Here is an 18,230-nt window from a genome sequence, read left to right on the forward strand (position 1 = left end):
AAAAAGTGATCTGATACTAGGGGAAAAAAAAGTCGGAAGACAGTTTTTAATGAACACTGGTGTTAGCAGTAACCATGTGACCCTTAACAACAAAAGCCCACAAAGCAGAAAACTCTGTGAAAGAGTTACTCACAATTTCCGAATGAAATCAAGCGTGTCTTTGTCTTTAGCAATCATGTCTGCCAAAATATGCTGCACTCCTGTTTCAATATCCTGGAGTGCTGACAGCCCTTTAGGTGAAGGGTAAGAGGGAGAACAAAAAAACAAAGTATAAAGATTGCTTTTAATGCCTGTAATTACCACATTATTTTAAATCCTAGTCGAAATAAAATTTTAACTTAACAAACTTAAGACAGAAAGATACCATAACAATGACTAGCTTCCATATGCAACAAAAGAGAGCCTCCAGAAGCAATACTGTAGGGCCTTCCCATAATATATTGCCAACTAGTAAAAAGGCAGGTTTGGAGACAGCTGCCTGATCTGCTCCTGGTTCTAATACTAATTGTGGAACCCTGGGAAAGTTCCTTAACTTCTCTACCTCAAGTTTTCTATAAAAATAATAGTAATGCTTTCATGAAGTAGTTGCAAAAATTAAATGAGATGGTAAATATGTAGTAAGAGTCATCTCCCAAGGTTCATAAATTTTTCAATTGTTACAAAAACTCTCCTTATAAGCAATTTTATTACTACTCCTATTTTGGATTATAAAACATTTATTTACATTTTCAATGACCCAGCTGAATTTCATAAACCTCACAAACATAAAACAAAAGCTATAGTGCGAATATTCATCTTCAAAATAAAATTGTCTCTCAGTGATGCACTATGTTCTCTCCAAGTGCTTTAGATTTGCTAATTTACAGAACTCACTCTTATTTATCATGGCCCCTGTGAAATCAAACTATATAGACAAATGTCATTTGCATTGCCTTCCTTCATTTCCTTTGTCTTTATTGTTTTATTTGCATTAAAAGTGTTTTGGTGGTGTTTGTTGTTTTACACAAAAGCTTAAATTACACTGCACTGAGTATGTTGTTCATGTATGTTTTTCTGTGGGCACAGTTTTAATGAAGAAGAGGCATAAAAACCAAAGAGAACAGAAAAACAGACTTACTATGACCTAATTAATAAAAAAGCAAAATACCTTATTGTTATTGTTATGATAGTTAATATAATTGTGATAGTAGTTAATTGTAACTACTGAAGTAATTGTGTTTAAAGAAATTCAAAGAGAAATTTTACCGTGGAAATTAATAGAAATTCTATTTCCATTTGAAGAGAATTTCTCTATGAAGAAAATTTCAGAAACAAATTAACTTTACAAGGTGGAAGACTATATGTAAAAGACTTAGAACAGCTCTAACATAGTGAGCACTCAATAAATGTTTGCTCCTATGTTAGCCATCTCCCTACATCAGCCTTCACCTAGTGCACAGAGAATGATTATTCTCTATGGTTATCATCTCTATGGTTATTCTCTATGCACTACTTCTAGGATACTCAAATCACCTTGAAGTGTCATTACTCAAAAGTCTTATGATAACATCATGGTAATGAGTAAAGATGGAATCTACAATGATGTACAGAATAGAAAGAAAAAATTATACACGTTGCTATAAAAAGAGCCTTTGAAAGGTGGCTCAGCGGTAGCTCACCTGCCTGGCATGTGTGAGGTACTGGGATCAATTCTCAGCACTGTGTATAAATAAATAAAGGTCTACCAACAACTAAAATACATTAAAAAAAAAAAAAGGCCCCATCACATTGGGGGAATACAGTTAGAGAACCTTATGTAGTTACTGAACCTTTCATAATTAAAATTACGTTAGAGCTCTAGTACAATGGTTTGTGAAATAGTCTGAAGACCTGAAAATGAAACTATACTAGGTACTTGTTAAATATACAGATTTCAGACTGGGGTGTATCCAGTGATAGAGTACCTGTTAGTATGCACAAAGCTCTAGGTTCAACATCTGGCATGTATGCGCGCGTGCGCGCGCACACACACACACACACACACACACACACACACACACACCCTCAAACTATGGGATTGTATTGTTTCACAGAGCATCCCAAATGATTCTGAAATTCATTCGACTTTTAAAAACCACTGCTAGGGAGGTACCTTGAGCTACCTCTACAGCAGTGGTTCTCAGTGGGAGGTAGAAATTATCAGAATCATTTGGAAAGATCTTTCAAATCACATACCCTTCTCAACCCAGAGAATAATTGAAAAATATGAGTCTTGTGTGTTTTGAAAAATTCCTTCTCCAGTCAAAGAGAATTGATTTTAGAGGTGCATAATATAGCCAAAGACAACAGGAATTCCTAAACTTCAGTCTTTCAGTGAAAGCAGGAGGAAATTAAGTCCATAGAATCAGAAAATCCTATCCCTTGCCTTACAATGTAATCTTTCTAGCCACCAACTCTCCAGATCTCCACACCTGAAACAAAAACTGAAAAGTCCCAGGGGCTGGGGTTGTGGCTCAGCGGTAGAGCACTTGCCTCGCATGTGTGAAGCACTGAGTTTGACCCCCAGCATCACATAAAAATAAATAAATAAACAAAATAAACATATTGTGTCCATCTACAACTAAAAAACATATATATAGAAAAAAAATGAAAAGTCAACATTTCATTTCTCTCTTACTACACTTAGGCAACCTCCTGTTACATTCAACAAAACAATCAGCTACTCCTTGTGTACAGTATGGATCGCCTAGGACACAGTCCATCTGCAGTATAGAACAGATTTGATTCAAACCAAATTTTGTTAGTCTGTGGCAAGCAACAAGTGTCTTCCACTGGGGGAAAAAAATCTGAAATATCCAGTTTCTTAAATATTTCTTGAGGAATAATGAAAATACTTTAGAAAAATAGTAATTAAAAATGATCGTGTGTATGTGTACCAGAAAAACAGTGAAGGGGCAGTGAGACAGAAAAAACATTTCAAATTTTTAAAAGCAGTACCTGGCTTATTTAGAATTAATTATAATTCTTCTACATTTATGATCAGGATAAAAGAATAAAGCAAACAAAGTCTTGATATGTTTGCAAGTACTACTTGTGTTGGCTCTGAGCTATTCATCCACGTGATCAGAAGTATCACTACCAGGTATCCATCATCATGTATTCCAGGAGCTACACCATATATGACAATCAAGAGATAGTTATTAAAAACCTACCCAATAGGAACTCAGTATGTGTGAGAACTAAGGAGAACTTTAGTCCAAAGGGGGTGGGAAGAAGAAGGAAAAGAAATTAATCATAAGGAAAAAATAGGAAGTAAATCTGTGTGCATCTAACATACCAAAAGCTCCAACATTCCATTCTAATAAAACATTCCATGATGGGCACAGACAGTTTCCACTGTGATTAACCTTAAGGTTTGGCTATTCGATCTCAGCTATTATTAAAATATTAAATATTACAACCATTTGAAATTTAACTTTAAATACACATTAAAAAATTAAAACATGTGAATGTTACTTATTTCAAACCATCTCTAAATTCAAATATTACTATTTTGCTTTTCCTTTTCATTGTTGTCTCTTCCCAAAGATATTAAGATGAGTTTGTATGAACAATATTTGTATTTTACAGACACACACACAAATCTACAATTTCTGGATTATTTAAATCTAAAAATGGGTTATGGTATGCTATTATTCTCTACAGTTAAGTACAAAGTGTGAATTTTGTTATCAGAGGCTGCCCCCTACAGACATTTATGTCTCCCATCTTAAAGAATCAACAGAAGGCTGAAGAAACTACAATGGAGATAGAGACATACAGCTCAAAGTTGCAGTTATTTCAAGTAAGGTAGGCTGACTAAACCTTGAGATCCAGTGAAATTAGTCAACAATATTATGTACTGGAAATTTACTAAGAGAATAAACTTTAGGTGCCCTTACTACAAAAGAATAAAAAAGGCAACTGTAAAATAATGAATATGTTAATTTGAATATCAAGTACAGTACTGTTTTACTATAGTAGTCATTTATGTACACACACACACACACACACACACACACTCACACTCACAAATGTTTGTGTATAAATATCAAAACATCTTGGAGACAAGCACAGTAGCAAACACCTGAAATCCCAGCTACTTGGGAGGTTGTAGAAGGAGAATCACAAGTTCAAAGTCAGCCTTCAAATAATTAAGACCCTGTCCCAAAATTTTTAAAAAGGACTGGGATAGAGCTCAGTAGAAGAGTGCCTCTGGGATCAATCTCTAGTACCATAAAGCAAACAAAAAAAAGATCACATTGTATACCTCATACACACAAAAAAAATTTTAAAACATAAACATTTTTTGAAAAGAATAGGAATCACCAGAATATCAATCTCACTCAATCGAAAAAGCAATCCTGATAAAAAGTAATTCTTATTCAGAAAGTTCTCACTCTTGGGTTCATTCTGACAATAAAACCAGAGAACCTTGACATGAATCAACTAGTTTCTTTGAATTTTCCTTCAAAATCTCTCTCTCCTTTACTCCCTCCTTCTCATTCTCTCTCACATACAATGGACAGGAAGATCTCCTGGGATGTAAATTTCAGAAAAAGATACTTTACCTCTTAGAAAGTATAGGGGTGTGGCTTTAATTTATACTTCATGCATGTCAGAAGTGTTGAAAGTCTTTATAAAGAGGAGGTCTGGGTTGTATAATTAAACAAATTTTTAGAAACAGAATAAAAGCTTTAAAAAACAACGTAAGGATATAAAAATTCAGGGTATGAAGAGATTTCTTTAAAAAGAGGGAGAAAGCACTTATTAAAAAGTAATAATAATAGGGGTTGGGGATGTGGCTCAGCGGTAGAGCACTCATCTCTCACATGCGATTCAATCCTCAGCACCACATTAAAAAATAGATAAGTGAAATGAAGGTATTGTATCCAACTACAACTAAAAAATAAATATTTTTTAAAAAGTAATAATAAAACTAATACCTTATATTTACCAAGAGATGTCATAAAGAAAGTCATCTTTCTTTGAAAAGATTACAACACACATTATGTAACAAAGAATGCCTAAAAAATATGTACATATTCATAAGAAAAAGAGAAACAACATAAAAGAAAAATGGGCAAAAGACTAGAACAGGTACTTTATCAAAAGAGGAAAGGTGAATGACTAAGCAACAGGTCTACCAGGATCTGTTTCATTAGAATCACTTAATATTTACATGCTATAATATTCCTTTGTATGGTCATTACTTAATGACAGCACTTGTTAGCATAAAGTTTGAAGTAAGAAAAGAAAGAAAGAAATGAAGGAAGGAAACAGGGCTGAACTCTTTAAGTAAAGCTGGTACCTTTAACATCAGGTCTAATGTAAGACAGCAGATTAAGCTCCCCTGGCTTCTCCAGCAGGGTCCAGGCTGCTCTTTCTAATCCCAGCTGCTTTGCTCTTTGGGCTTTGGTGCCTTTGCTCCCAGTTTTATAGGGAGCAGACTAGGAAAAAAAAAAAAAAAAAAGGCATAAATCACTTAGGATTCAGTTTTAAAAAGCAAAAGTTAAAAAAACTAAGATCCAAAACAGAGGACACAATAAGAATTCTGAGGATATCCTTTTCTTAAACCTTTCCCCTTCCTTCAGACATAAATTTGTACTAATTAACTTAGTTATTTGTTTACTTATCTTAAAAACCACCTGACTACAAGGTCCTCTTCTCAACCAAGCAAGCTACTCTAAAACTTGTCTGCTTAGGATACTTCTACTTAATCACATTCATTCCTCAACCCACCACCATCTGGCTTCTAGAAAAGAAACACCTTACTGAAAGTGGTATCACAAAAATCTATGAAGAACCCCTAAGTATATACAGCTTTCAGTTTTATCTCACCAAACCTCCTCCACTTACTTAGTGATTGTTTCCCTCATTCTAAAACTCTCTTCCCTACCTACCGTCCATGCACCATCACCTCTGGATTCTCCCCATAATTCTCCAACCATTTTTTCCATGTCTCTCTAGGTTCTCCCCTCCTCACTTTAAGCTGATGTTGCCCAGTGGCTCATTCTGACCTGCCTACCCACTTAAATAAGTTCTTCCACTCTCATAGTTTCTAACACAACCCTCCCTTCCTTCTGGATACCAAAACCTGATCATGCTCAGGTCTCTTATGTAAAATGGTATGGGGCATTTGCATATAATCTATGCATATCATCCTGTACACTTTAAATCATCTCTAGATTACTGAGACCATCTAAAACAATGTAGATATATGTAAATAGTTGTTATATTGTATAGCTTTGGGAATACTAACAAAAAAGTCCATACATGTTCAATACAAATACAACATTTTTCAAATATTTTTTACCAACATTATTTGAACACATGGATGTGGAACACACAAATGAATAACCGAAGGGCCAAATGTACGTAAAGATACTCATATCTAGGTCTCCATTTTAGCCCTCTCCCTTAAGCTTCACATTATTAACCTACTCTTCTTTCACTCGATGGGGAATTCCTTGGGAGTAAGGACCGCATATTACCCATATTTGTAAACCCAGTGCTTAACACAAAAAAAGTATTCAATAAGTATTTATTGAACAAAGGATAAGTATTTTGAGGAATTAAGTAATGGTGGCTAATAATTTTAGCTTTTTATGTCTTGGTCTTCAATTATAAAAAGACCCAAATCATAATATATTCAGGCATTACATTAAAAGATAAAAAGAGTTCCTTACCACGTGTTCTAGTTCTTCCAAAGTTTTACAGTTCAGCAAGGCTTTTAGTAAGCATTCAGACATCTTCCCTTCCTTCTTAATTTTCTGGATTGTACTATGAACCTTCTTTGCAACAGCCCTGAAAATAAAAACTTTTGTAATATACAAGACCTATACTTTAAGACTTTCTTTTTGAGCCCATCTCAAAAAGTTGCAGATAAAGGAAACGGAATCCTTTTTCCTCTGATTCATTTGAGAATAATACTGCCCCCCCACACATTTTAGTGTGTTATTTCCTATAAAAAAAATCTACAAAATCACAAAATGATCTTTAACACCAAATAATTAATAATGATGCATTATCATCATCTAATACTCAGACCTGAGGCCTCATCCAAGTTTCATCAACTGTTTGAACAATGTCTTTGATAGGGTGCAGTGATATACACCTGAAATTCCATCTACTCAGGAGACTGATGCAGGAGGATTGCAAGTTCAAGGCCAGCCTCAACAACTTAGCAAGACCCTATCTCAAAATGAAAAAACATAACAAGGGCTAGTGATATCACTCACTGGTAGAGTACTCATGGGTTTAATCCCTAGTACCGTAATAATAGTCTTTTGTAGTATATTCACTTCAGAATTACAAGTTCCACATATCTCGTTTCCTTCAAAATCAAGGCCTTAATACTTTTAAATGCTGTAGGCAAGTTATTCTGTGTGAAGTCCCAAAGTTTAGGTTTTTCTGATGTTTCCATACAGTTAAATTCCACTGGTGTCTCCTTGCAGGGACAGCTTAGAAGTGACTCTGGTCTTTTACCACAACCCATTAGGTGGCAAGTAATTTGATTTGTTCCATTACTAATTAACTTTGATCCTTATATTATCTGATGTCTATAGGTTTCTCCACAATACAGGTACTCTTTATTCCCTCTGTAATTAATGTTTTGTGTAGAGGTGCTTTGAGACTATGTAATTATCACATTCCAGATTAAGGTTTCAATTTACGCACAGATTCATTTATATTACTCTAGATTTGTGGTTTCTTTTTTATTTAGTTGTAATAATCCATTGCTATCATTTATTTTAATGGTCATATTGTCCCCAATGTGACCAGACATAACCCCTTCAAGCTTGCTGCTATATCCTTCTGACATGTCTCCACCATTGTTTGAACCCCAAGTTATTCTTATTCTCTGCTACAAGATATTCCAGGCTCATCCTTTACATTCTCTGTCCCAGCCCTGGAATCAGAAGAATGGCACTTAGAAACCAAATTATGAGTATTAGGTGTGCTCACTGCTATGGGAGTATCATTACTCAAGATGGGCACACCTAGCACCCACAACTGGTTTCTAAATACCATTCTCCACTAAAAAGAAACAGGATTTCATGTAAAAATGCTGATTCCAGGAATCAACATACAGGAATCAATTTACAAATAAGGGGAAGGGAAGGGTATAGTAGTTTTCCCCACTTTACAATGGCTTTTCTCTGTGAATATACAATTCTCTTCCTATATATAATGGATCTCACCCTATTTCATTCCCTATTCCTATTTATAGGTTCTGTTTAATAAGGGTATTACTAGAATGATGGGTAAAAGTTAACAATAATGATTACAAGAATTGATAGAAAAAAAATTAAATCTATTTATATTAAGAAAAATACTAAAGAAGATTGTCAATTAAAGGAAAAAATGTGAACTATGAAATTTTAATTTACAACTTTTACATCTTTTATAATCCTGGTAACCCAAGCCATTTGCTATCAGGGTCATTTTGACAAAAGGCTAATATTCTAATGGGCTGCATATAAGGAAGAGGAAAAAAAATTTCAGGAAACTTTCCTTACTATCCAGTGGTATATTACTTAATTCCCTTTCTAACAGCCATCCATACTAATATATTTTAACTCACAACTAATTTTATATGCACAAACACACACACACACACACATACACACACATAATTGAAACAATGTTTCATGAAACAATATTTTCCTTTACCACATAAACTGTGCCCTTATGTTTTCCATTTTATTTTTAAATGGGATGAATTATTGGTTTCACTTTTCATATACAGGTAACATTTAATGGACTGAAAATTAATATTCTAGTTATAGAACATGCTGACTTAAGTATGGAGATTCCTCAGAAAACTTGGGATGGAACCACCACTTGACCCAGTTATCCCACTCCTTAGCATATACCCAAAGGACTCAAGATCAGTGTACTACAGTGACACAGCCACATCAACATTCATAGCAGCTCAATTCACAATAGCTTTTAGCTATGGAACCAATCTAGGTACCTACAAAGATGAATGGATAAAGAAAATGTGGTACATACACACAATGGAATATTACTCAGCCACAAAGAAGAATGAAATTATGGCATTTCCCAGTAAATACATGGAAATGGAGACTGTCATGCTAAGTGAAATAAGCCAATTCCAAAAAAAAAAAAAAAAAAGCCAAATTTCTCTCTGATATGCAGATGCTGACTCACAATGGAGGGAGCATGTCACTGGATTGGGGGTGGGGGGGGTGCATGTATGGGGATGGGAAAAACAGTAGAACAAACCAGACATAACGTTTGTATATTCATGTATGAATACATGACAAGTGTAATTCCACATCATGTACAACCACAAGAATGGGAAGTTATACTCCATGTTTGTATGATATGTATTTGGACATATCACACATACATGGTATCTCTCTCACTCTCTCTCTCTCTCTCTCTCTCTCACACACACACACACACACACAATATATATATATATATATATATATATATATATATATATATATATATATTAGAGAGAGAGAGAGAGTGTGTGTGTGTGTGTGCAAATAAAAAATAAATAATAAAAATAAAAATAAAAAATAAAAGAAAATGCAGAGCTTAAAAAAAAGTAGAGATCATATGTCTCATTACCAAAAAAAGAAATGTAATAAAAAAAGATGTTCTAAGCCTCAATGTTTCCACTTATGTCAAGGAATATTCCTTTAGTAATAATTAATGTAATCCTCCATTAACAGAAACCCAAATAAATGAAACTCTTTTGCAGAAGGGCTTTTTATACAAAAAGAAAACATTAATAATAATCTTATCATAAAGTTTCTTTCTGTCCCATACAATAAAATATTGTTAGAATACCTTTAACTTTAAGCAAACCATTCTTGTGTGACACTGTCCCCAAATCCTCAGGCTTTCTTTACTACCTTGCTTTCAACCAAGCAGAAAGCTTACTTAGAATTTGCAAATTACTGGCCTGTAGACAGTTTGTTTGGTCCAGAAACTCCTTACATAAAATTCTAGATTAGCAGCTTCTTTTCACATACAGGAAACTCCAGCAAACTGGGCAGACAACTCTGCATGTCGTGATTCCCAGGAGATAATTAAGGGCTCCCCTCAGAGACAAGACTTGGGATCCCTAAGTCTTTTTTTTTAATATTTAGTTGTAGATAGACACAATACCTTTATTTTATTTATTTATGTGGTGCTGAGAATCAAACCCACACATTCGAGGCAAGTGCTCTACCACTGAGCCACAATCCCAGCCAGTAATCTCTACTTCTTATCCCCTGATGCTTGATTATACTATCCAGGCTGGAAGATCTACATCTAAGACCATCTGTTTGGCGACTCATTTATACTTCTGAATTGGCTAATTTATTCTGCCTCTCAAGGAAATATAATTTACTAGACACTAACACTTTAATTGTCCTGGCAGTAAAAGAACATCAACAAAAGTAGTAAAGTTGGTGAAATACAAATTCCCCATACATCACAGAAAGCTTATCAGGATAATTTTACAAGTAACCATTAGTACTTTTTAAAATGGCCTGAAAGAAGAAATATATCCAATTTTAATCAGATCCTTGCTGTAGACCTGAAGAATATACACATTACACATTCCTGTAACAAACATGCAATAAATGTACAAATGATATACAGTGTTTTAATAAATCATTGTAAGTAATATAGTCACTCTTATGTACTTATTACTCATATTGAAGTTCTTAAATTATCCACTTTTTAAAAGGTACTTTCCATTCTACAACCATAGAAAAATTACAATCCACTAAAATTAAACTATCCTTATCTTCAAAAAGAATGGAAACATATACTTCCTACCAAACACTATAGAAATGTTCCTTGACTTACAATGAGATTATGGCTCAATAAGCCCATTATAAATTGAAAATATTATAAATCAAACATGCATTTAATAAAAATAATCTAACAAATATAACTTAGCCTAGCCTACCATAAATGTGCTCAGAGCACTTTTTTCAATTGGGCAAAATCATCTAACACAAAGCCTATTGTATAATAAAGTACTGAATAGCTTATATAATTTTTTTAATACCTGTATCGAAAAACCATTGGCAACACTGTGCAGTGTGGAGTGTGGCTTGTTTGCTCTAGTGATCACATAGCTGAATGAAAAAAAAAAAAACGATCACAAGAAAAGCTGTAGGATACAGCTAACCTAGGGAAAAAATAGAATTCAAAATATCCAAAGTATGGCTTCTACTGAATGCTTATGGTTTTAATCATCACAAAGTCAAAAAACTGTTAAGTCAAAGTATCGTAGGTTGGAGACCATCTGTACTTCCAAAGAACTCTCCATTTAGGGACTTTGTAGTATTAATAGCACAGTTTTATGTAAGCTGTTGAAGAATTAGACTAAAATGTACTTTTCTGAGTTTCCTGCTGGCAGTCCTGATTTTACCATTTTTTGCTGGCAAAAATGGCAAATCACTTCTATGCATGAAGATGACATCAAACCCTGAGGCACACTCAACTACAAACCACCTTTTCACTGATTCATGCCCAAGCTATTCAAACACACACCAGCAGAGGGACTCATACACACCCAAATATGTAAAACAGAGCTGAATGTCAGAAGAGGACCACATTCAGATTACAATTCTAGAAAAGTAAACATTGGAACTATTAAAATAAGCTGTCATTCACTTCCTCCCAGTTTTTCCTCATTGGCTTACCAGGTCTCTATTCCCTTATATTAGGTTCATCCCTTCCCAGTTTCTTACCGTAACTCCTCTAGGGTTTGTCGAACTTCTCTCAAGGAATCAGCATCAAGGTTATTAATGAGTTCTTTTCGATAACGTATAATGAAGGGAATTGTGTTATCATCATTAAAGAGACGAATGATGTTGGCACAAACCCAAAGTTCAATGTTGGTTCTCTCAGATAAAACCTACAAGTTAAAGATATATAGTGATTTAAAACACTGAAAATTAGACATCTATGCTTCAAATACAGTATTAAATATTGCTTTCCAGGCACTTAGAAACCATTTGTTTCGTTTTTAAAGGAAACCATATGAATTATATATATGAACTGGAAGAGCATTTCCAATAATGCAATGATGCTCTTTTCATTTCTCAAAGTAATAGCAAAGATCAAGGAGTTGGTAACTCACTATGTTGGCCTGAGTACAGAGAAAAAGCATTTTTAATCACCGCTAGTGACAAGATACAATGGTTTAACCTTTAGAGGAGGAACAATTTGGCAATATCTATCAAAATTTACAATGACTAAATTGTTTGACCCAATAGTTCCACTCCTGGAAATTCATCCTAATATTGACATACCCCTGGTAAATATACTATTTAAAATAATTTTTCTTTTTGAAGAACTGTTTCTAGCACAGTAAAATTCATCAAAAACCTAAATTTACAATGGGAACTCGTAAATGAATTACAATATGCCCATACAGTAGAATACTGTGCGACTATTTAAGAATATGACACAACCCTAAATGAACTGATAGGGAATGGTTCACAAAAACATGGACCATGATTATTTGCAGGAAAAGTAACTGGTCAGCTGAGGATTAAGGTAGGAAGACCCATCTATATTTTTTAAATTTTGTAACATGCATAGATACCACACAGTCAAAATAGTTAAATTATTTTTAAAAATGAGTCACAGGTCCCAGCAAAATGTACATGTAAGCAGAAAAGTCAACCTGGAGAAGAGAAAGAATAAAACTCAATTTCAGTAACTATTCCCAAAGAAAAGAACAAAAGAATTTAAGTTTTATTATAATTTCAACCTGGATGCCCAAGATCTGCCAAAACTTGAGGAGTGGGAGGAACCTCAGGGGAAAAATTATTTAAACATTATAATCAACTAACAAAATCAAGTCAAGATATGACTGAACTCTAGGAACTATAGAGGACACCTCATTCTCTAGGTATCTAAAATTCTGAGACATACGTCTCTATTACCCATTCTGATAGTTTACTACCAAATCTCTGATAAGGACATCAATTTTTACATCTGTAGTCCTTACTCATCTCAGCACAAGCTCCAAACACCAACTACTTAACATATTCTCTCAGAAATCTAACTGGGCATTTCGACCTTGAATTTGCAAAGTGTTCTTCCTCTCAAACTTATTCCTCCAGCTTTCCTCATGTAACTAATATCTTTTCAAACAGTGCAAGCAGGAAAGTCTTCCATTTCCTTCAACTCTTAAACCAATCCATCATTAAGAACTGGTCAACTCTAACTACAAAATAACTTCCTAAGTCTCTGTGTTTCTTCTGCCCTATACCCCAGTCTATTTCTACTATTTTCTACTGAAATAGCCTGCATTTGCTCCTGTCTCATTTTCTATACAACACCAATAACAGTCTTTTCAAAATGTCTATCTGATCATGTCACTTAACTGATTTTCCATTGCAGTTGAAACCCAAACTCTTTGCCATGACCCAAAGGACAGCAGCGTCCTTTTATCAACCTCATCTTATCCTTCTTTCTCCCAACGGTTCTGAAACAAGCCCAGTTGCTTTCCTCTTGAATGAATTCATGAAGCTGCTCCACCATTTGGAAATGCTCCTCTTCAGCATTTTCTCTCTTAAACCTGTACCTTTCCCCATATTATTCTAGTCAACAATATCATCATCCACTACAGAGACCTTAAAGGATTTTGTGGTTATCTCATCCAAATTATATGTAGCAGCTATTGGTTTGACAGTACTTGACCCCAATTTCAGCTCCATTTGCCTCAAATAATTTTTAAAAGAATTAACAGCCAGGTAAATTAAACCAACCAACATGAAACTCAAGATTTGGACTGGAACTCTGGGCCCCAGTACAATGTCTTCTTCTGGAAAAATACAGTTTGTTGTGTAGATCATGAAGCTGTAGCTATTTTGCTATAAAGAAGATAGTAGTACTGAAAGAATAGTATAAATACACTGACCCCCAACTTTCCCATTTTGTAGGTCAATAAATCTCCTTTCTTTTTTTAAATATTTATTTTTTGTAATGTTGTCGGACACAATATCTTTAATTTTTATTTATTTATTTATTTATTTTTATGTGGTGCTGAGACTCGAACCCAGGGCCTTGCATGTGCGAGGCGAGCACTCTACTGCTGAGCTATAACCCCAGCCCCTCCTTTGTTTCTTAAACTAGTTTAAGATGGGTTTTCTTTTTTTGTAACCAAAAGCATTCTAATTAAAGATGTCAACATCACTGTGGATTCTCTATCACACCCATTTAATCTGTCACCAAGGAGGAGAATGAAACTTGTAAGACATCTGTTCCCTCCCCTTGAGCTCCTTTCTCACTAATGAAATATTTTATCTTTAATACATACTATGTATTTTAATACATAAAAATATATGTATTAAAGATAAAATATTTCATTAGTGAGATATTTTATCTTTAATACATAGTAGTATGTTGTTGTCATTATTATTGTTCTCTATCCATCCAGCCTCTCTGCATGACTACTGATTATATTTTTTAAATATAGATATAATCAGAAACTGCTATGGTTTGGATATGAGGGATCCCCAAAGCTCCTGTGTTAATGCAGGACTGTTCAGAGGTGAAATGATTAGATTATGGGAGTTGTAACGAATCAATTGTAGCAAGCCAATAGCTGCTACATAACAAAGAGGTAACCATAGTTTGGAGGAGATAACCACAAAACCTTTAAGGTCTCTGTGGTGGATGACGTAATTGTTGACTAGAATAACAAATGGGAAAAGGAACAGATTTAAGAGAGAAAATACTGAAGAGGAGCATTTCCATATGGTGGAGCAGCTTCATGAAGGTATTCAAGTGGGTTCAATCCCCACTGGGTTCAAGTCCCACTACTGGGCTGGGTGGTAACTCTGGGCTAGTGGGGTATGACTGAAGGAGGTGGGTAGAAGAGGGGATGCCCTTAGGGATCGTATCTTGTTCCTTCAGCTCTTCCCTTGCATTCTTTCTGCTTCTAGGCTGCCATGAATAGAGCAATACTCTTCCACCATGCTCTTTTGTTATGTTTGGCCTCACCTTGGGCCCAGAGCAATGGATTTGGCCCACCATGGACTGAACCTCTGAAACTGTGAGCCAAAATAAACTTTTCCTCCTCTAAAGTTTCCTTGATAGGTATTTTGATCACAGCAACAAAAAACTAACACACACCCCTTGTTTTTTCTTTTCTTTTTTGAACATCAACTCCAGTGATTTTAATCTACTTACTGGAAAAGGTGTAACCACGTAGCATAGTTTTAAAATCCCTTCCCAAGTTGAGGCTCAAACTTTCACTGTCCTCAAAGTAGTTAGCAATATAAAAAGGAAGATAAAATATTAACGCAAACAATTACAAATAAAACAGCACATGCCAGACAGTAAGTAGTACCATGCTTTCAGAAAAGAACAAGCTTTCTTTGGGATAATCAAGAGGTGTCTATTGCAGGGGTAGCATTTCACTTGGCCCTTGAAAGACAAGCAAGATTCTGAAAGATGGTAATGAGAAATGGAAGTGACAAAAATGCTCATTTTGAAACTGTGTGATTGTTAGTGTAATGAGAAACTATATTAAATAGATCAGCTGTTGCTGAGTAACAGAATTTAAAGCTAAGCACAGTAGAGCACCAGTGACTGGGGAAGAGGATCACAAGTTTGAAGCTAGTCTTGGCAACCCTGTCTCAAAATAAAATAAAAGAGGATGGTGGGTGTGGCTCAGTGGAAGAAAACCCCGGGGTTCAATCCCCAATACCACAAAAAAAAAAAAAAGGTCTAAGACAGCTAAAATCCCAGACTCTCACTTGGATAATACTAGGTCCTAAGGAATCCAGCTAGCATCACATGTATTAAGGGAGTATACGTTGCTGCTTATGCAAAACTGCTCATTGAAATTAAAACTAACAAAACTACATAAGCAGTCATCACTTTTGGGCCTCCAAATCTCCAAATTTCTTCTGTTGATTTTGTCAAACATTATTTTACTTCATATTACATGTCAAAGGCCATATTAAGCCAGTATTAACCAAGATATTAAAAAAAACAAGTTCCCAAGGCTGTCAGGGTACATTAGAGGCAAGGCACCTACCTAGCACACAGATCCTATGTTAGATTCTCAACACACACACACACATACACACAAACACACACCCCAACTCCCTGTTCTCAAGGCACTAACAACCTAACAGAAATCAACAGTTAAAATATAGTATGATCTCTATCTAGTTGAAGCATAAGTACACAGTTTTAAGAGCACAGGAGCACAGAACAACAACAAAAAAAAAAGTAAATGAAGGTATCTCCAGACAGCTAAATGAGGGGCAGGAATCCTGGAAGAATGAATAGCATATCAGAAATCAGTGATGAGAAACCACTGTACATTCTTTAAATTGCTAAAAGTTCAGTAATGCTGAAATGTGCATGTGGTAGAAATGCAAAGATGGATGGGGCTAGATGATAATTCTATAAAGAAAGAATTTTGTTTCTTCTGTGCGCAGAAGGAAGACATTCAAGGACTGATCTACTCATTTCTTGGTTTCAGTGAATGAGTCAAATCTGTAAGCTGTTACATTTGAGTTAACAAGATCTGTGGACTGCAAAAGTGGTTTATAGAGTGTGTGGTCTCAAACCAGCAGCATAATTACATCATCTAAGAACTTGTTAAAAATGCAAATTCTTGTGTGCTGCCTAAAATAAACTGAATCAGAATTCAAGGATATGGCCCAACAATCTGTATTTTAAAAAAATGAGGTAGCTGGGTGCTGTGGTACGCTCCTGTAATCCCAGTGGCTTGGGAGGATCACAAAGTTCACAAGGATCACAAGTTCAAGGCCAGACTCACCAACTTAGCAAGACCCAGTCTCAAAAAAATAAAAAGGTCTGGGTTACAGCTCAGTGGCAAATCACTCCTGGGTTTAATCCCCAGTATATAACATAATTAAGTGAAAAGTAGAGAACAAGACTTATGGATGGGGAGGGGTGGGGCAGGGAACAACTGTGTTTTTTACTTTTAAATTATTCACATATATTACTTCATTTTTTAAATTAACTGGTAGTAATGAAAGTAAGGTTTTAAAGGCAGTCTTGAATTATTTTTTTAACCTCTAAGTTTTAGAGAGGTTATTTTTATTGTTTTATGCTAAAACCTTTATAGGGCTTATTATGTGGTAAAGTCTCTTATGCATTCATTTAAATTATATGAGATAGGTACAATAATTATTCACATTTTATTGACACAAAAACTAAAGACCAAATTAATCAAGTAAATTGTCTCAACTCCCAAAGGCTATATTACACCTTCAAAAATTCAAATTTTATGCAAAACAAGATGTCTTTTCAAATAAAAATACAAATTGCTCAAATTGCCTCACTTTTCTTCCTGAGCGCAACCGCAGATAGGTAGCTCAAGATGTCTTCCTACCACCCTCCAACTGTCAAAAAGGTATACAGCTCAGTGGTAGAGCGCTTGCTTAGCATGCACAAGGCTCTGGGTTCAATCCCCAGCACCATGAAAAAACAACAACTCCAAGAAAATGCCTTCTCCCAGGGTGACCTAAGATTTACTCCTCCAAATGAAAATTGCCATTCCCTCAGTTCAAAAGAAAACATCTGGGCATGAGCAAATACACTATAGCTCTAAACATTCAGGAAGCATCTGCTTCAAAAAAAAAAAAATCAAAATTAAATGAGTCTCTAGTGAGTAGAATTGAGAGGATTTTCTATTCAGAATCACTCCCAAACCACAATTGGACACCTTCTGAAAAGCTGTTGATTCCTGCTATTCTCTCTACCCTTCTCTAGTTTATTGTATCACTTTTATCACACACACCAAAATTTTCCTTAAAGAAGAAGGAAAACTAAACTATGCTGTTAGAAATGAGAAGAGTGGTTATAAGAGAAACAAGGAGGAATTGGAAAAGGGTATGATGGGGGATTGTGTTGTTTCTTGACATGGTTACCCTCTTGAACATTCCTGGGCTACACAGTTAAATAAATTTTCTGTATGTGTGTTATATTTCAAAAAAAAATTTTTAAGCAAATACTATCAGTTAAATTACAGAAACAAAAAATATTCTAATTTCTTTTATTTAATCTCTCCTAGGACAAATAAGTTGCACCTACCAAATGGTTCTGCATATAGATGCAGAATTACAGTGAAATGACCAGCTCACAGACACTGTCCACCTTTTCATCCCACTTCTTCCCACACTTTTGTCATCCCATGCAGGTCTTCCCCCATATAATCCCACTCTCCT

At 35.0% G+C, this 18,230-nt stretch overlaps 1 protein-coding gene across 1 annotated transcript in view; it reads right to left on the reverse strand.

Annotated features, from left to right (window-relative positions):
* Positions 1–18,230, reverse strand: part of Srbd1 (S1 RNA binding domain 1) — a 210,755-nt gene that overhangs the window by 177,766 nt on the left and 14,759 nt on the right. The window contains exons 5-8 of the mRNA XM_026385739.2: positions 11,754–11,920; positions 6,708–6,825; positions 5,330–5,468; positions 134–230 (exon numbers count right to left, since the gene is read on the reverse strand). Coding sequence (XP_026241524.2) covers positions 134–230; positions 5,330–5,468; positions 6,708–6,825; positions 11,754–11,920 — 521 coding nt within the window. The remainder of the gene's footprint in view (positions 1–133; positions 231–5,329; positions 5,469–6,707; positions 6,826–11,753; positions 11,921–18,230) is intronic.

This window comes from Urocitellus parryii, chromosome 12, assembly GCF_045843805.1.
Source record: "Urocitellus parryii isolate mUroPar1 chromosome 12, mUroPar1.hap1, whole genome shotgun sequence".
NCBI lineage: Eukaryota > Metazoa > Chordata > Mammalia > Rodentia > Sciuridae > Urocitellus > Urocitellus parryii.